At 41.8% G+C, this 19893-nt stretch overlaps 2 protein-coding genes across 4 annotated transcripts in view; one reads left to right on the top strand and one right to left on the bottom strand.

Moving 5' to 3' along the window:
- The window catches only part of hnrnpa1b (heterogeneous nuclear ribonucleoprotein A1b), a 4099-nt gene extending 1321 nt beyond the window's left edge, over positions 1-2778 (bottom strand). Inside the window, exons 1-11 of one of the 3 annotated variants that reach the window (XM_035656265.1) lie at positions 2626-2778; positions 1946-2062; positions 1675-1821; positions 1360-1570; positions 1177-1272; positions 983-1039; positions 837-896; positions 608-748; positions 388-522; positions 229-298; positions 21-48 (exon numbers count right to left, since the gene is read on the bottom strand). In XM_035656265.1, the coding sequence (XP_035512158.1) occupies positions 240-298; positions 388-522; positions 608-748; positions 837-896; positions 983-1039; positions 1177-1272; positions 1360-1570; positions 1675-1821; positions 1946-2062; positions 2626-2637 (1035 nt within the window). In that variant the 5' untranslated portion in view covers positions 2638-2778 and the 3' untranslated portion in view covers positions 21-48; positions 229-239. The remainder of the gene's footprint in view (positions 1-20; positions 49-228; positions 299-387; positions 523-607; positions 749-836; positions 897-982; positions 1040-1176; positions 1273-1359; positions 1571-1674; positions 1822-1945; positions 2063-2625) is intronic. The other 2 variants (XM_035656267.1, XR_004796544.1) reach the window with 2 other exon arrangements.
- Positions 2779-3329: 551 nt separating this feature from the next.
- On the top strand, positions 3330-9893 carry cbx5 (chromobox homolog 5 (HP1 alpha homolog, Drosophila)). The gene is made up of 5 exons (XM_035656268.1): positions 3330-3487; positions 4024-4204; positions 5583-5808; positions 6367-6467; positions 8181-9893. The coding sequence occupies exons 2-5, from the start codon at positions 4074-4076 to the stop codon at positions 8320-8322; spliced, it is 600 nt and encodes a 199-aa protein (XP_035512161.1). The 5' UTR covers positions 3330-3487; positions 4024-4073; the 3' UTR covers positions 8323-9893.
- Positions 9894-19893: the final 10000 nt, after the last annotated feature.

Raw genomic sequence — 19893 nt, 5'->3', positions numbered from 1 at the left:
ACTTCGCTTGCTCTCCTCTCCTTGCTCTCCTCTCCTAAGTACTCAGTCCTGTTGAACAATATGGAACAACATTGTTAACTGTGCACTGACTTTGTATGGCCTGAGATCCAGAGTGAATTTGTTTTTTTTTATTAAATCGTTATCTACACTTAACGAGTCCCTGCAACGACAAACTCTGGTTTTATGATACAAAAATAGGTCGTCCAGGCATGGCCTTCATGTACTTACCACTTCACATTTCAAAATCGTCCTGCACGGCCATATCCGCCACCGTTGTTTGAGCCACTTCCATAGCCACCTAGAAGCATAAATATATACATTTAAAGAAAACCTCAGTTTACAAAAACTATGCAGACAGGGCAGTACACATCCTTGCATCCAACTAACCGAAGTTCCTGCCGCCACCACCGCCTCCGCCGCCAAAGTTGTTCTTCATGGGGCCAAAGTTGGAGGCCTGGGGGTCGTAGTGGCCCATGTTGTTGTAGTTATTGCCGCCACCACCACCTCCGCCGCCGCAGTTACCTGCGATTGCATTATATGCAAAAAATTAAAAACTACCACGCCTTCAGCACAAACCGTTTTAGGCAAGTGGAGCTGAAACACTTACCATAACCGTTGCTGTCATAACCGTTTCCTCCGTAGCCACCGCCTCCTCCGCCGCCACCACCACCCTGGTTGTAACCTTGGTTATATCCCCGGTTGCCACCATTATTATATCCACCGGGACCTCCAGGACCACCTCCATATCCTACAACACATACCGTCTGAGTACGAGGCCAAATTCCATTCTAATTTGGAAAGTGAAAACACTTAAACCTGCTGAAATGCCTACTTACCACCATCACCTCCACCTCCATTGCAATTGTAAGGACCATCTCCATATCTACCCCTGCCACCTGAGAGAGACAAATATGCAGTCAGGTTTCAGGCATTATAATATAGTACAAGTTATTATGTAAATCTATTATCACTTAAGTCTTACCCTGATTGAAGCCCCTGTCGTAGTCGTACGGCCTTCCACCACCACCGCTGCTGCGACCTAAAAAAACCAAACAAAAAAAACAACCGTTAGCACTGGAAGTGTGCGTTGATTGGGCCAATGTGCGTTGATTAGGCCAATGTGCGTGTGGCTTGTTCCTTAATAAATAAAGTAGGTTTATTTAATAAGGAGCCTACCTCCTCTCATACCCATTCCTGCAGTCTGCATTTCCTGTCTTGTGAGGGCCTTCCTTACTTCACAGTTGTGGGAGTTGATTGTGTGGTATTTCTGGACTGTGGGGTGGAGGAGAAAAAGATGATACTGAGTAGCCATTCAAGACAAGTCGATAAATCTGACAAACAGAAATCACTTGTACTTACTGACGATCCTGTCGACTGCATCGTGGTCATCAAAGGTCACGAAGGCAAAGCCCCTTTTCTTTCCAGTATTGCGATCTGTCATGATGTCAATGACCTCAATTTTGCCAAACTGCTGGAAGTAATCTCGCAGGTGTGACTCCTCTGTATCTTCCTTAATTCCTCCAACAAAGATCTTTTTCACCGTTACGTGGGCACCTGGTCGGTTTGAGTCCTGTGATCAAAGACATCTGCTGTAGTAACTACACCCAACCCTTCTTTATATGCATGCGAGGTACTCGAGGCAGGTTTAGTCAAATGCAGTGAAATGCAACATACCTCCCGGGAAACGGCTCGTTTAGGTTCAACAACTCTTCCATCAACCTTATGGGGGCGTGCAGACATTGCAGCATCAACCTCCTGTACTGATGAGTATGTAACAAAACCGAAACCCCTGGATCTCTTGCTGTTGGGATCCCTCATCACCTAAAAGAAGGAGGCAACACTTACTCCCACAACTCAAACATGCAATGTATATTTAATATTTCAAAAAATGCTGAACGCTAAAACTGTGCTAAAAGGCGATAACGTTTGTAAAATGAAAACTTACCACGCAATCTGTAAGGCTGCCCCATTGTTCAAAATGAGCCCGCAGGCTTTCATCTGTCGTCTCGAAGCTCAAACCTCCAATGAACAGCTTGCGAAGCTGCTCCGGCTCGCGTGGGACCTGCACAATGGACAAAGCAACACACTAGCATCAGGGTACATGGCAGCTAGCATTCAAAAGGAAAACACTATAATGTCGGCAATAACCACGTCCACAACGAAACCACCACCACCACCAAGCGTAAAGAGCGCGCTAATGGTATATTTACCAAACCCTGCGTCACACATCAAAAATCAGTACAGGGCGGAGGAGGGCGATATGGCCGCCATTAAAGTTAACACAGTGCTCGTATGATGCTTCAGGGCTTCTAGCAGCAATTGTACGCAAACGCAGGCGTGCGTTAATGTGGTGCGTTTTGTTTTGCATTCTCTCTGCAGTGAAACTATCCTAGTGAAACAGCTGACTTATATACACACACACACACACACACACATTACTGACGGCATGGACAAAAGGCCACGAGGCCCAGCTGCTATAAAATGGCGGCTTTACAACGCCTGATAGCTGCGGCATTTGTGATGAAAACGCAGTCTGCGCTGAGCATCCGCAGTGGTTTTCAATAACCGGTCGCAGTGTGCACGGAAATGAATAAACAAAAAGGGCGTCGCGATTGCAATACTCACATCTTTCGCCATCTTTGTTTGCTAAATCCTTGAAGACTCCTTGAAACTGGACCGGAGAGAGAGGTGATCTGCGTCAGACGAGCCTAGCCCCGGTACCAAGTGTAGAATAAATAGGAAAGGATACACCTCTTTCACACAGCAATTGGCCAATAGTTCCCGCTGCAACCCGTCATCAGGATCCAGTGAATCTCGATTGGGCCAAATTCAATCAATCACCACAAACAGCCAATAACGCGACGGTAGGCGTGTATTTCACGATCCCGACAATAGAAGAAAAACTATGGTTGTGAATATGTGAAGGGATATTTCTAAGAAAACTGTTTTATTAGTAGTGCTTGCAGCTCAGTAAACATATAATGCACACAACAGGGGTTAATATCATGGCTGCACTGACGGAAGACATTAAAGATAAATTACACATTTAAATAGATCATTAATCCTGAATGGTGATTTTTGACCTGATGGTGGAGCTGTGCCTTTTCTCTAAGCATCTTATACCTTTCACTGACACACAAACATGTATTTATATATAGTGATATATATTTATATATATATATATAATATGTTTGTTTTTTGTTTTTAAAGAGAGATGCATTTACAATAAACATGCCCGACCTCTTGAATAATTAGGTAATAATCAATGGGAGCCGCAGGAATATGTAGGTCATCAGCTGACCGACGGGGCGGGTACATTCATTGTGCGCCTTTAACGCGCGCTTTTTACGCACAGCAGCACCTTTATGTGATCCGGGCTAGATGCTAAAGTAGCCCCCGCGTTGGCCTCAAACACAGCAGGTCCACAAAAGACACGCATTATCGCCGCGGTTAAGTGATCGAAACCGGCGGTCCACACGTCCAAAGGGTAAGTAATATTCACCACATTAAAGTGCTCCGTGTTGCCGCGGGTACTGTTGTAGGTTTTTGGTGTCAAAGATAGCCAACGTTAGCGTGTTGAAGCGTTAGCTTGCGGGCTACTTTGCTTTAGCGAGTTTGCCTTTGATGCCCATTGGTTAGCTAGAGAGTTAGCTTAGCAAACACAACATCATATCTTCATTGCTATGTGCACGCATTACGTTTACTGGTAACATCATCTAAGTTAACATTTTTAGGTAGTTAACGTTACTGAAAGGTCTTTAGCCAGCCAGTTAGTTTAGCTTTTTTTTTTTTTTTGCAAGTGTGCCTGTTGCAGATTGGAGTAACGTTAACGACAATAAAACGATGCCTTTCGTTCATACACGATGGTGTCTAGCTAGCGTTGGCTTACGTTAAGTATACCGATCAGTAATTATTAAATCCCTGCGCCGAAATTTATCGGCTAGAGCTTTGTCAACCAAAAAAAAAAAAAAAAATCATCCATATTCTCTTTAACTTTAGCCTCTCTATCGTTTTCCTATACAGGGAAGTGCCATTGGCCTGCAACAGCGTAGTGTTCAGCAACAAACTTCGCTATGGGCAAAAAGTCTCGCGAAGAGGAGTCTTCATCCTCTGATGAGGAAGAATATGTTGTGGAGAAGGTGCTGGACAGGAGGGTGGTGAAAGGCAGGGTTGAGTTCTTCCTGAAGTGGAAAGGATACTCAGAGTAAGTAAGGATACTCAGAGTTGTGCTCCAGCCAGTGTGCTAACCGTACTTGCACTTACACCGCTACAGATTTGAACTAAGGGTACATCATCAACACCGTGATAGGCTATAGGTTAAACTAGGGCTGGGCGATATGACTAACATTTAATTTACTTATAGAGGTAATTTTATATCCTGATATAGCAAATTTTTTTTGTAACTTCAATGAGTAAATAGTGTATATAAAATCACTACATTGAGTTCCTTAATGATATATTCAACGAACACAAGGTACTTACTCGTATTTGATTATTTTTCTCCATTTTATTTAGATGCTTTGTGCAAATTTTCTATTAAGCATGTAACAAAATCTAAAATATTTGTCTGTGTTTCCCACGTAAGACTTTAGTTGGGGGAGCCACCCTAGTATTTTAATATCCAGCAACCCAATTAAGCATTTTGCAGAGAAACACAGAGAGAGAGAGAGAGAGAGAGAGAGAGAGACAAACACAGTCATAGAGAGAGAGTTATGTACTCGGATACAGTGGCTTTTGACAATTTCCACAGGCTCATTAACAACAAGCCTCGTTTATACGAAGCTCACCTGTCTTTGTAAAGGGAACGCGGGGGAAAAATCCAAAACGCGAGTTATGTTTTTTGGGAGACTTTTTAAAACATACTGCTGGAGAGACAGCACCACGATCAGAGAGAGGAGGCGGGGGGAGCAAGCTCGGCGCCGGAGGGGGGTGAGCAGAGTTGCTTTTGTTGTATGAAGGGAGAAGAGAGAGAGAAGAGAGAGAGAGAGTACCGCGAGAGAGAGAGAAGAGAGAGATGAGAAGAAAGGAGATGAGCAGATTAAAGTAGTTTCTTGATAAAATTTTCTTAGCCATTGCATCCCTGCCTCATCAACCCCTTCAGAGTACATATTTTTTCTCATATGAACTCCGGAAGAGTCTGATTTGTGACGCAATGAAATAAACGCTCAAACTACCAAAATATGAGGTGAACAATGTTTTTGTTTCGTCACGCGTAATATATCGTCATATCGCACAGCCTTAGTTTAAATATCACACGTATTTTATAATATTTATACTATAGACCAAATTGAAAGCGGCCATTCACAGCTGACGTTAGTTATGCGGTTAGCATTAGGCAAGCAGGCAGGGGCATTCACAGCCTTTTTGAGTCTGATAACAACATGCACATACACTCAGAAAATACAGTAATGCAGGTTTAAAGACCAAGAAATGATAGATAAATAAAATGTGAGGATGAATTACAATATTATGAACATCAGCTACTATCATATTGATTTCAGTAGATCATCTGTGATCTGTGTTGTTGACTTGAAAGTAATGGCTGTACTGATAGTGATATGTTACATTGTGATCTTCCTCAGAAAGCACAACACGTGGGAGCCAGAGAAGAATCTGGACTGCCCTGAGCTTATTTCAGAATTCATGAAGACCTACAAGAAAAGCAGTGGTGGGAGCTCCACACCTAGCAGCGGGGGCAGCAAATCAAGCACAGGCTCCTTGGGACGCTCCAAAGACTCCAGCACCTCAAAGAAGAGAAGCTCAGACGATGATGAGGAGGGTGGAAGTAAGCCCAAAAAGAAGAAGGAGGTACGTAATGTGTTGGCGCAGTGGTCTTGTTATCATACGCTTTAGATGCGGAATGCTGTCAGGTTTCATCTTAACATAATCTGATCTATATGAAAGTATGCATCAAAGGTCTTTGTATGCAGCTCATTGAGGACTTCAGATCAGCTTTCCACTCTGGGAAGAAACAATGACTTAGCTCTTGATTAAAAGCTCGTTATTTATATGATAATTGGTAACAGTTCTGAACTGAAACTGATTCTGTATAGTGTATTTCCGGGGATACACTTCAGCTCCTTTTCATTGATTTGCTAAAAAGATGTGCCAGTTTTATTTGGCATACAATGAATATATTGAATCAGTGAGTTTTGTGTTGAAATTATGGGAATGGAAAATTTTCTGTTTATTTAATTTATTTAGTATTGGCAAGCAAAATCTAATCAATTACCTCTGAAATGCATTCTTATGCTATTTTGTGAACAGCAGACACATTGTGTAAATCATTCATTTATCCGCCAATAAGCACAATTAGTAAACAGTTTGTATACTATACAAATGAGTTTTTCTTCCTTTGTCTTTCAGGATGATATTCTAGTTGCACGTGGCTTTGAAAGAGGACTTGAGCCAGAGAAGATCATAGGAGCAACAGACTCATGCGGAGACCTAATGTTTCTTATGAAATGGTAGGTGTTGTTGATATGTTCTATTAGCGTTTAAAAAGACAAAGGATACTCTCATTAGAAATTGTCTTTTCTAAAGATGACTGTCCCCAAATCAAGATTTCATCTTCACTTCAAACACATCCATCGACTCGGATAACATTAATTTTTCGTGTAGTTAATGTTTTTTTTATTTTTTATTATTAGAAGTACTCAAATTACACTAATGTCTTTTTCTTTAACACGCCTTACCTACAATTATGAGAGAATATAATATTTGCTCCCCTGCCCAGTTAGTGTCTGTTCGGCACATCCGCCGACCTGCCATCTCTCAGGTTTCGACACAAAATGCGGTTCCTCTCAGCAGCTTAAAAAGAAGTGCAGTACGACAAAATGTGGTTCAACTAATGATTTGAATCAATGACGCTTAGGGGCTTCCCTGATTAAATCAGAAAGCATACAGCATTAATTCCCCATGTTAAGTGAGAGTGGTAGTCAGTAATCATAATATCAATATTAAGTTTTCATTTCTGATAAATAAAACTTAATGGGATTATTCTAAACTATCAATATTAATGACATATTAGTGGCTGGAGTCTGTTTGCACACTGCCTTCTTCTGATGGTTCAGGACTTTATCTGCAGCACCGGAATCAATGTTGATGTACAGATACAATTTTGGATACCACAAGCGATACATGACACGATGTTTGGGGTTATGAACATCTTCCATGTTTTCCTTGTGTGCTGTACGTCTACAGCTGTACGGTGAAGTGAGTGTAATTAGTGAATACCTTCCGGCTTGGTTCTGCTACTGATAAGGGTATGAATGACTCATAAGTACTCTGCATGGGTCTTTCCACTTGATCAGGAACTTAGTATTTGTGTTTCTTCTGAAAATACCTGGTATTTGTGCTCTTCTGGTTTCTAGCTGTTAACCCTTTGGTATTGTAGGTGTTAACCCTTTGGTATTGTGGGTGTTGCCTGCAACAGTTGCCATCTGTGCATGATTCTTTGAAACGGCAGCTCTCAATATGCCAGATTGCTACTGACAAATGATCCATTAGCAGCACTAATAGCCTAGCTGTCCATTCATATACAAACAGTAAGCCACACCATAAAATTTTATGTCATTACACATCAGCTAGATGGATATATGCGTAGTACCTCGTCATTTATTTATTCGTGCTTAGTCAAGCTCTATTCCAGGGTGTTTGCTGGTGCGAAATGGGCAAACAGTTACACCATTGCCGTGATTTGTTATTTGGTTTGTTTTTGTTTTAATGAATAGAAACATGGCCAGATCCTAAGCAGATTTACAACCCCCACCTGCCTACTGCACTTATAAGAAACATGATTCACAGTGTGTAATTTAATTTAAAAAAGTCTAATAAAAGGTAGTAAAATAATAAATGGCACAAAAAATTACAAACCACCACACCCGTTTACTACAATCTAATAGTGAAAAAAATTAATTGGATGGCTGTATTTTTTTTTTTTTTTATAATTTGTATAAATGCATTTAAACGGTCAACTAAATGATGTAATCCATTTTAATTTTTTATGAAGTTGGCAAATAATTTGACATCCATAATTCAAATGTGCAATGTATTTATAATGTACAGGCATCATGTACACTAACATGTTTACAGTGTTATTAGATTATCTTTTTTTTTTTTCTAACTAATCTGAACTACTCTGAATTTACAAGATAAACCTTGGTCTTTATCTATTGCAGGAAAGACTCTGAAGAGGCTGATCTCGTGCTCGCCAAGGAGGCCAATCATAAGTGCCCACAGATCGTCATAGCCTTCTATGAGGAACGTCTCACCTGGCACGAAGACAGTGACAAGAAGGAGAAGGATGCTGTCAGTGCGTGAGTGCATCACCTCAGGAGGAAACAGGACCTCCTCCACTGCAGGGACTACCTTGAGTCAGATATTTTTCACACCCAAACCTCCCATCCTCCCTCTTTACCATGTCCAACAACAACAACACATAGACAGCGGACACAGTCGTGTTATCTCCATCCATGCCCCATGGGAGCACAAGGGCCCAGACTGCTAAAAAAAGGATCCATCAGACAGGAGGAGAAGCTGTAGCGGACATGGGTGATATGCTACTGGGGAGGGGTTCTGCTGTTCTGTTTGTGTATACTTTACCTTCTTTTTAATGTCTTAACACATCATGTTTTAGTGCTTACAGGATGCGATTGTGTCGGTAAGGTATTTTGCATCCATGGCCATCTGTTAAAACTTTGTTCCGAGAGCCAGAGGTTAACCGAGAGCATCTCCCACGGCAGGTGCACAACCCCCATCTTAAAGTCTGTATAGGCAGTGCACCTTTTTGCTTTGAAAACCCACTAACATCACTGAGGATAAAACCGTAGTCTCGCTATTCAGGAAACAACCACCGCAGCACTTTCCTGACTGCATAATCACTTCCTTTTTTAAAACTTTTTATCTCTTGTAGATTTTTCAGTTAGTCCTGTCTACCAATATAACTACTCAATTTGCAAAGTTGCAGATGACACCGGCCAATTTATGTCTTTATAAATAAGTGACGATATCCTTGTTCGTTTTTTTTTTTTTTTTCGTTTTTTTTATTGTCGTTTTTATCTCTTTTAACGTGAACTTTGTGGTGTTTTCAAATTTCTTTATGCTATCACCATTTTAAGAAAAGGACAATAAAACAAATTTTGCTCAGTTTTGTCCTTTTGTTGTGCTTTTTTTTTTTTTTTTCTCTCCTCTCTTTTAACTGCAGTGTAATCTTTGGACCAGTCTCATGTTAAGAAGTTAGACAATCTTTACTCTATCCACATGAAATTAAACCAGCATTCAGCGCCAGTCAATGGGGCCTGCCACCTTGTGGTTAAAAGATGAAAATGTTTTGGACTGTGACCAAGCTATGATGACAAGCCTGCAGTTTAAATGGTGTTATTGATCTTGTTAGTAATACTTTTGATAGTGTTTTTTTTTTGATTTTTGTTTTTTGTTTTTACAGTGTAAAGTGGTAAAATCCACTCATCAATTAGAATATTTGTTGTTGATATCATTGTAATGTTATGTTGAAACATTAAAAAACAGTTTCTGATTGGATTATGCATATCCTGTCATGAGTAATTTGATTGTTTTTTTTTTTAAAATAAGTATTCAAATTTGAGAATGTTGCTACCTGGCAAGCAGGGGTAGTGTCATGCATTCACAAGATGGATGCCGGTTTTGTAGTTTGATCGGCTGTGCTCCAACACAGACTCTTAGGACCAAATGTTTAGTGTGTACAGACTGAGAACTGCTGTGTATTTTCTATATTTTTTTTGGCTTTAATTGGCAGTTTGAATGAAGGCTGTGACCTTCTCCCCTTTCATACGTACAGTTCATTAATCAGGTTCCTTGATACCACATAGATTATGGTTTTGGTGTCTTTTCATTAAAAATATTTTGTCCTTTCAGACCCCTCCGTTTTGGTCTCAGTTTTTGCCGGTGCAGAATTTTTAAAAGGTAGACTATTTCTTGTGTCAACTAAATGTTCCAAATACAGTATGTGTACAGTAGCACCCTTTAATAAACATTTTCAGTGTTAAAGTTGCTGTCAGTTTGCTTTTGTTTTAGGATGTACATTACATTTCTGCAGAGAGAAAATAGGTTATTTTATTTTAAACCTTCCCTCCAGGATTAAATAAATTACCAGGAGCCAGGAGAAAATGTCTGTTTTCGGATAAAACAAGTAATAAATATACTACACTAAACCTTAGATTAACATCAGGACTTTTCATAATATCGGGGGCAGGGGATAACTATATGTCCTGGGGGATTCATAAAAACCTATAAGTCACAAGTATCATGAGACCTAAGCTGTTTAATGGGGCCTTAGTTGAAATGAGACCTATTTTATGTTTTCTTTGTTGAAGAAAATGTTTTGTGAGCATCAGCTGCTCTCACCCAGCAGATGGCGCTGTTAAACAACACAGAAGCAAAAGTCATAACTATTTTTATGCAAGTCATTCACAGTTCAAACTCTTAAAGTTGCTCACTACAGCAACTCATACGTTAGTCTTTTATGGATTATTAAACCTCTGACAGGGGCATGGATTCATGTTGTGTTTACTAACATCACGTCTTTCTCTAGCACATCAATTGGCTTCACTTTGGCTCTTCTTAACATCTGCTGAACCCACCTGTAGAGCCACAAATTCGGTTGGTGCAGTTAAGCATTATACTCAAAAAGATTTATCTTAATTTATAGTGAGGTTTCTAGAGACACCAGATACGGTATGTCAAGCTGAAATGTGTTTAAAATAAAACTCAACACACTGGCCAACAGTATGCATGCGTGTAAGTGTGCACATATGGCAGTAAGTTTGCTCACGAGACTGCAGCAGTACATTTTTGATAATATAAGATGAATCTAGGATTTGAAGAAGAAAACAGATGTGGAATTATACAACAAAGGTCCCTGGCTGGATGCAAACTGAGGACATACAGTATTATTGCATGGTTGGCCCTAGGCCATCTCTCTTTCGTTTGATGTAATGATGCAGCCATAAAAACATTCAGTCAGTTTAAGGACTTCATGTAGCTTGAATGACAAACCTGATAGACAGAATATATAATGTGATTATTTCTCAATTTGAAAGTGACTCAAGTACACTAGCCAATTTCCACTAAAGTTAGACTTCAAAATTAGCCCCCATTTTCTCACAATATGGTCACCAAGACAAAAATGGGAAATTAGTTGTTTATTATAATAAATATATGTCATTTAAGAATAGTGCAGTATCTGTAATATATTGCAGTGAAGGTTGAGTCTAATCCTTGTTCTTCTCTCACCACCCTCTTTTTCTTTCTTGCTGCCTTTTATAGTGACTCCTCTCTCTGACACACACTAACACACACACACAAAGTGCTGCTCAGCTACGTCTAAAGTGATGGAATTTTCCTAGCAAAAAGGCTTTTACACTCCAAATGGAATGCAAAGGTCACTAGTAAATTTCCAGCCCCTGGGACCATTAAGCTGGGCAAAGGGAGCGAGCAGCAGGCTGTTTTATGGAGCCTGGAGCTGTCTGCTGACAAACCCAGGCCAGTAGGTTTGGTTGGGAAAGCCACAGTGGCACTCGTGGGAGCTCTGCCTGTGATGTGTGTGGCAAATACAGAGGCAAGCAGTTCTGGTACGTGGTCAACGGGCATGCAGAGAGAAGCTTCATTGAAGCTAAAAATCTAAATGAGGAAAATCAGATTTGAGCCTTTCTGTGAGAAATTTGTGTGTGCTGTGTGTAAGTCAAATAAGGAGCAGTCTGTTCCTTTTTTAGCTAAGAAATGTCAGCTTTTCAGGATGCACTCATAGATTTTTGACATTGTATTTATTTTATTTGATATGTTGAATATACCTTTAACCGTTTTTATGTAACTTGCAGTATTTTTAATTGGAAACAATAATACTGCTTCAGCCAGCTGTGTCTTTGTCTCAGTGGAGATCATGTGTTGAAATATAGTTACAGTTGTGGTGTAAATGTATTTATTTATTTATTTGCAGAAACCTCCCTGCACTTCAAACATAGTCCCTCCTGTACCAGTAACTTCTAGTGCAAATGAGTTCCACAGGGTACTGCCCATGGCAGAGGTGGGTCGTCTTGCAGCACATTACACCAAATGAGTGTCAGGGGAGCTGTGGCGAGGGAAGGGACTGCTGCAGTGGGCCTCATCAGTGTTACACAGCTTGTTCAAGGATACCACTAAAACAGCAAACAAATAAATGTGCACTCATACAGACAACACAAACAACGAAGCACAATGCACCATTACCTTGTTTATCTTCAGTTAGTATTTCAGAGAAATTGTGAAATATAAGTGTTGTAAGTATCATAGAGGCAGATGTAATTTGATGTGGCCTTTCTCGTGCTGCGGGGATGTAGGCACAGCTGCCCAACAGCTGTGCTTCCATTTCCTCGCTGCAACCAGATAAAAAAGTCTGCAGCGATGACTGGTGCATCATCCCTCCGACAGTGCACTGATCTGTGTGAAGGTGATTGTGATGTGATGCTCTAATTTGGGTGGCTATCACACTTAATGTGCAGTAAAGCACCACAGACAAAGCTTCTTCGTTCTAAATGCCCCCTCTACTGCGCCATGGCTCTCACCGCCAACCCTCTGCTGGCTGTGTTTCCCCTTCACCTCCCCCCACTCCTCCCTTCATCTCCTCTCCCCACCAGGGGAAAGAGTTATAGCTGCCATAAAAGGCAGGTAATGCATTGTTAACTAATTCTGTCTGCTCAGAGCTGATATATCCTCTGCTCTAAATCTCTGTGCTTCCAATAAAATGCAAATGCTAATGCTTGCCCTCCATGAGCTGATATCATTTTTAACAGGCCAGAGGTAAATGCTAGAGAAGGGTGGGGTGGGCCAGAGGTAGTATGTGACTTGGTGGAGCTCTGAGCCTTCACGGTACATTCTGTCAGAAAGGAGACCTCCAGACCTGATCCACACACCACTGGGCAGCAGTATGCATGTGTGTGTGTACATATGGCTGTAGGGTTGCACATGAGAATCTAGGGGTGTATGGGAGTAGTTAACTTGCGATAGTGTAGAGCTAGTATGGTATCTTTGTTATTGAGAAGCCAACACTAGCATTTCAGTCAGTACTCATTCACCATCAAATAACAGAAGCCAATTTGCCTGTGGATGTAATGCATCATATTTCCATGTTAATAGTATTGTCATACTTCGTGTAACCTTGGGCTTCTAAATATTGATCCACTTCTAGATTTTCAATTATCCTGTGCCGTTTTTCTGCCATCTGGTAAGGACCAGTGATTTGTGTTCCTTCATATCTGGAGGCTTGTCCTGTAATTAGACCATAAATTAATTTGCAGAGAGGATAGAGAGCAGAAAAGATTGAAGGCATTAAGTAAGTCCTCGGTGGTTAGAGACAGAAAATCATAGCAGACGACCACAGCACAGTGTTTTATTCACTAGAAAAAGATAACTGGATTACAAATTCCAACACCATAACTTTCTGCTCCTGCATGTGTCACTTCTTTCAAGTATTTAAAACCATGCTGCTGCTAATGATTGCTTGTAAGTCAGTTCTTCAATAAATGGCTAGAAATCTTCCACTGACATAATTATACCTAATTACTTGCAGTGCAGCAGCAAAATGATTAGGAAAAATGGGGTATATTAGTGTCAAAATGTGTGTGAAACTTTGCAGTGAAATGTGCTGTGAATCCATCAGTGGATTTAAAATGACCCCCCACGCAGGCAGACAACAATCGTGTGCTTCAAACGTAGCTCTTATTTACAGCACGGCTCAAGTGGAGGTCCTAAAAACCAAATGCATCTTGATTGATTTTAAATTGGAAGTATATGCTCTCCTGCAAGATTAGCTCATTGTCCCCTGCTGCTAAATTACACACAGTGATTGGGGCTGTCGCTGCACAGCGTCTGAGCACTACAACTGCAGCTCTCTTCGCCATGTGGAAATTCACATTAGACAAGCCCAAGTTACTCGCTTAAAGCAATTAGGAGAAAATTATGTAACAGAATGGGATTTTCTTGTGGTGGAAAATGCTAAATCAGCAGGATCTGAGTTTAAAACACTGTATACAGACTACAAGATGTTCTAAAGTGAGCGAGGTCGACGTGACAGTAAGACTAGCACTGTAGTCTGTAGGTGGAAAACTGCATTGGTGTACCTGCTCTACATGATACCTTGGGTGTTATTTAGGCAAGGCCACAGCTGCCAGCATGCTCTGATCATATCTTGTGGGGCATGAGAGGCAAGGTCAGCCAACGCAGAGCCCACCTGCTCCCCCATTCTCCATCACATAGTCCCTCAGCCCTGGCCTCCCGGAGGAAACACGCCTGACTGCTGCGCTGCTACAGACAGCATGTGTCCCTGAATTTATGATGGCGACTTATTGGCGGCCTTTCACGTTAAAAGTCATCTTGAGTTTCCCAGTCTAGCTGTATGTGTGGCGAGCGTTAATCCATTAACATTCAGAGCAGACACGTACGGAGGCTGGCTTTCCGCCAGCCCTGAGCCCTGACAGTCTTTGACCCACCGCTGACCACAACATTCTCCTGCCTCTGCTCCCAGCCATTGCCAGCCTCGACATAATACAGCGCCATAAACTATCTAATGTTACACTGTATATAAATGTGAGGTATTATACGCTTGAGGTCCAATATGCAAGGCTTATAACTGAGTGAGAAGAGTCCAGCTGCAACAGTCTCATTTTGGCAGAGAAGGGAAAAAAAATCACATCTGTCTACAGAACTCTACACATCTTACATTTTAATCGTACAATGTCAAATGAACATAAAGTTTCAGTTCTTTCTATTTCCATCAAGGATTAGAGTTCAGAGAGGCCATGAAATCCCTAGGATTTTCAGGGGTGGTATTTATTTCAACAGGAGATGTTGAAGTTCATTTTAACTGAACCACGAGGAATAGTTCTGGCAGAACTTAAAATGCTACGAGGCTTGCCCAGGCCTCAGAATAAAGAGCTTTCAACAACATGGGCCGGCCTGCTGCTGGAGGTGGCTCCTGAACTGATTATAATTTTAGTGGCTTATAAAGCCTTGATAAATACTTTATAAAGCCACGTTGCATAACAAATCTAACACATAAAAGAAGGCGTAGATGTTACTCCACACAGGATAAAGGGGCTCTTGACAGGTTCTTGAATAGGTTTTATAATTCAATATTACAACCACCATCCTTGTAAGGGCCCTGTCATCTCCCGGGGCCCACAGGATATATACGTTAAACACACATTCAAGTGCTCACAGTCTAGTCCATTACACTGATTAGCAGTAAACACATTTGTAATAAAACTTAGTGAAATAGAGGAGGATGGTCTGCATGCTGATTCATGGTAGAATCTCGGTGAAATATAATGTGTCTTGGGTGTCATACTTCTGAGGGCGCGGGAGTGATACAGGGCTTCACTTACAGGATCTGTAACACATACGAGGCAATTTATCCAAACAGCTCATGTCTAAACATTGAGTCCTTCATCTCAACTGTTGGCCAGAAATAAACCCAGGCAAAGCAGTGTGGCAGAGGTCCAGTAAACGTGAGAGAATCTGGGAAGCAGAGCAGACCAAACAGATGTCTTTCCACAACATAGACACCTCCTCCCCTGCTCTCTGCTGTCTATCCCCCACTTTACCTGACTATCCATTTGTCTAATCCTCTCTCTCTCTCTCTCTCTCTCTCTCTCTCTCTTCCTCCCCCCTACTTCTAATTTAACTGTTCCTGTGTTGCCTGGTTTGAAATTTGTACATAAGCATTGTTGGAAGGTTTAATAGTCCATTTTACCACAGAGCATTTTTTTATACCAGGCAGCGGTTATTAGAGGAAGAAGAGCAGGAAGAAGAAGAAAGGGCGGATCATGTGTTTCCACTTTTGACCTCTCCACTGTGGCATGTACACACCTGGTTCAGTTTAGAATGCTGTTTCTGTGGAATAGCTGACGGCAAACCGGCTGGCGGTTACATCGGGGGAGAGGAGGTCTAAATGTTTACACCGCAGACTCTTTCTAAAAGGTTATTCTGTGAGTGTTCTGAAATTTGTTTTCATGGCAGCAGTGAAGTACACTGAGATGCTGGCACAAAATCAAAGATTGTGCACAAAATTAAAGATGCTGGCACAAAATCAACCAATTGTCTGTGGTAAGCCAAGCATCTAGTGCTTGAGTATCCAAGTTGAAACCTGAAGAGAACGGTTTTACCTTTAGGCAACATCGACAACATTGTTATTAATAAAAACAAAGTTTCATGTAGTTGTTAACTGGCTAAGAAAAATGACTTTGATATTTTTTAGCAAAGCTGCATTACTTCAAAATGACATCTTTAAAAGGCATATTTTAGCTCCAAGTATGTGAAAATGTGTGTCAGATGTGTTGCCTTGATGATGGGAAGGGCAAAGCACGGCCACCTCAGACTCAGAGCTACTCATCTGTTTCCTATTGGAGGAAGTGATTCTGGCAGGAAGGCAGGGGCAGTAGATGAAGGCAGGCTGGGATAGAAAGACGGTAAAAAAGAGAGTAAAAGGGTAGAGAAACAGGAAATGACAGTGTGACCCACTGGGTCCACTTACTACCTTGCCAGAACCCCCTGGCCACAGCCAACCTACTGGGCCAGCAGTTTCCATCACCTGCTGCTTCTGGTTCCCCAACATAAATCCAGGTGCTCCTGAATAAAGCTCTCTTTCTCCAGGAGCCACGGGGAGCCGGAGGGGAGGCTTGCAGGCTGGAGGGGCTGTGCTGCTGCAACAGTGGAGCTCTGCCTCCTTGTGAGAACAAGTCATGGAAAATACTGTTCCAAATAAGGCTAAGCTAAAAGTGGCAGAGAGCTGTGGATTTCCATCAACCCCCTGCGAGTTCAAAGCTCCATTCCTTCATTTTATTAATTCTGCCTTCTAATTAAAAGAAGCTGAACCATTCAATATAAAGTTGCTGCATCTTTTTATTACTGTTTCCTACCTGGCTGATATTAATGTAAGCCTTGTCCACTGGGAGGGAGAATCTCAGCCCTCCCCAGCTCTTCACTGCCCCCTGGCATGCTGAATGGGCGCTGCAGCCGCTGAGCTTATAAACCCTAGAAATCATTCCCGACTCCAGCCAGAGCTCTTTACAGTACCTTCAGCGCTCCCTGGTGATGGATTAATGCACTGTTGTTGTCATTTTATAGCCATTTTATTGCCCTGGTGCAATTTACCAGGCTTTATGTGCCTCCGCTGTCCGGCGGAGCAACGCGCAAGCGCACGAAAGCCAGCATTCCTAGACAAAGGCCACCGCTCATCCGGTCACTGCGCATGCGCATCACACAACCGCCGCTCAACATAAGACCTACGCACAATCTAAATCAAAAACACGATTCATTCAAACACGAATGGGGTACTATAGAAGGGAGCAGATGAAAGCATCAGTAGTGAATCTTTCAGCTGGCTGATGGACTTCACATTCACTGCTGCTGTTTTCACTCTCACCACCTGAGGGCAACATCACTGCAGCTGCAGCCTGAAGAAACAACACCAGCTCCTCAGATAATATTGTGTACTAGAATATTTATGTGCCTCTGTTGTTTGAATGTGGTCCGGGTTCGAAGATGACAACATTTAAACATTTGAGTTTGCTCTCTTTGCATTTGTGTTCAGATTTAAGGATTTCAATTTCCTTAGTTTGCCTCGAATCCTACTTAAGGCATTTTGCAGAAGCCTCATTTCTGGGCGAGGTCTGCTTTATTTTCATGACAGAGGAGTCCAATTTATATGAAGGATTTTGACATTTTAAATATTCTGTAATAATAATAAAGCCAGCTATCAATCTTTTCAATGACCCTTATTTGAACACTTACAAACAAAGCAACACACATTTTACGTGTTATTGCTACACAGTATTAAAGTAAACACACGCACACACACACACACACACCACACAGCTGCTGATCTGAGGTCGTTGTTGTAACATGTGGAGAAGGTTTGTAACATCTCTTGCCAAACTATTACCTCTCTGATGCTGTGGGAAAAACAAGCTTAAACCTACAGCCAAGTCCTCTGCTTGGGAAAAAAACCCTCTTGATTTGTATTATGTTTACCTATCTCTATGATGTTATAATCAATGTTTTTTTAACTGTACTCTATAATTTTAAATCTGTGTTAATTACTGTAAACACAAATGCCTTTCTTGGTTATTTGAATTATTATTATGATATTACATTTATGATTGACACATAAAGTTATCTCGTAGTAAATTTTAAAATTATTGTCGTTTAGGACCAAATGAACAGAGTTATAGGTCTGAGTAAATATATCAAGTGATCATGGCAGGAAGCAGCCACCAGAGGGAGCACAGATGCTGTTAAATCCAAGAAGTCAAGGTTCCTGACAATTAAAAACCATTAGTCTGCAACTAACAACATTAAAAAGATACGCCATTGTTCTTACCCCTTCCTGAAAGAATTACCATTGCAGATGCATATCAGCTACATCAAACAACTAATTTTTTTCCCTTCTTTGTCCCTCCCTGCCTTGAAATTTATTTCATGTCTCACATTGCCTGTTTGGTGTAGGGGCGTATGTGGATGTATGCCTGTGTGTATATTTATTTCACATTTGCAGTGTAAAGTACAATCTTTGCAAGGACCTGTAACCTCAGAGTCTCTTACGCCCTGAGAGGTGCTGATCCATCACTCTTAATGGAAGAGGATAAGTTTCAGCCAGTGAAAGAGAGAACAGACAAAGGCAGGACGATTTATGGCAGGCGTAGAAGTGGAACTCCTGGCTGTGGGCCTTGATCTGAGCTGGGCTGTGGCTAGGCTAGGCTAGGCTACGCCCCAGGCCAGGGTCATTCACATGCACGCACACATGCACACACACATTACTCTAGGCCCAGAGAGCTTCAAGCCCCACACCACAACCCCAAATCCAGACATTTCTCTTAAGCTTTTGAAGTTCCCCTGCCCCCTTCCTCTGGACCAAGTTTTGTACGTCTATCTTTTCCAGTGAGTGGTGAGCTCTGGATGGTGAAATATGGAGTGGAGACCTGTTACATGTTAGCTTAGGAGATAGCCAAGGTGTAAATTATGTGGGAGTCGCTGGCCAGCCTTATTTATGAGAGGCCTGTCAGGTGTTTAGGTGTTGGAGTGAGATGTGCGGCTTAAAGCGTTTACTTCGCTGTAAATCAGGTCATACAGGCCACGTCTGTTTGGACGGTGTGTGTTTACCCGTGTGTGCCTATGTTGAGGCCTTGTTTTTGCTTGGAGACTATGTGAGGCTGGGTTGTGATAATGTCAAGGCATAGGTGTTAATGCTTTGTTGTGAATGTGAGGGCGTGTGCATGGGTTTATAGGTCTGTTTTGTCTGGAGGCCATCACGGCCGATACAGATGGGTTGAAACATTAGCTATAGTTATAGTTATTATGCTGTCTGACTGACAAAGATGTTTTTTATAGATCCCCTCAATACCTACACCTGCCACCCTGTCACCATTCTACGTTATGAGTAAACATGAAATCTACTTGAGACTTTTCCTGTTTCTTTTGTGATGTCCCTGTCTATCTTTATCCCAGACATATCATGTAGAAGTGGATAGCTATGAATGTAGCCCATCTGAGGACATCAGGTATCACTCAGCAGGTAGTTAGACCTGTCACTGGATGATGGATACCGGCTCTCAGACAGAGGAACTGCAGCAAACAGGTTGCATAGACCCTATATTTGTTACCATTATTCCCCCACAAGGTGCCGCCTATAGTGTGAGCCGTATCTCCCCTTCTGTTTGCCCTATTGTCCGTCCTCTGGTTTGGCCTTGTCTCGGCACAACAATGGCATGGGACTCGTCTGGAGCGTTTTGTTCCCCCCAAGTGGGAGAGCGTCAGTCCTTAAAGTAAGACCAAAGGGAAAAGGGAGTGGAGGAGAGATGAGCCGAGTTAAGGTTGAAAGGGGTT

This window comes from Morone saxatilis, unplaced genomic scaffold, assembly GCF_004916995.1.
Source record: "Morone saxatilis isolate NCDOM2014 unplaced genomic scaffold, NCSU_SB_2.0 Contig15, whole genome shotgun sequence".
In the NCBI taxonomy this organism is placed as follows: domain Eukaryota; kingdom Metazoa; phylum Chordata; class Actinopteri; family Moronidae; genus Morone; species Morone saxatilis.
The sequence above is the reverse complement of the archived record's forward strand: the minus strand, read 5'-3'. Positions and strand labels throughout refer to the sequence as shown.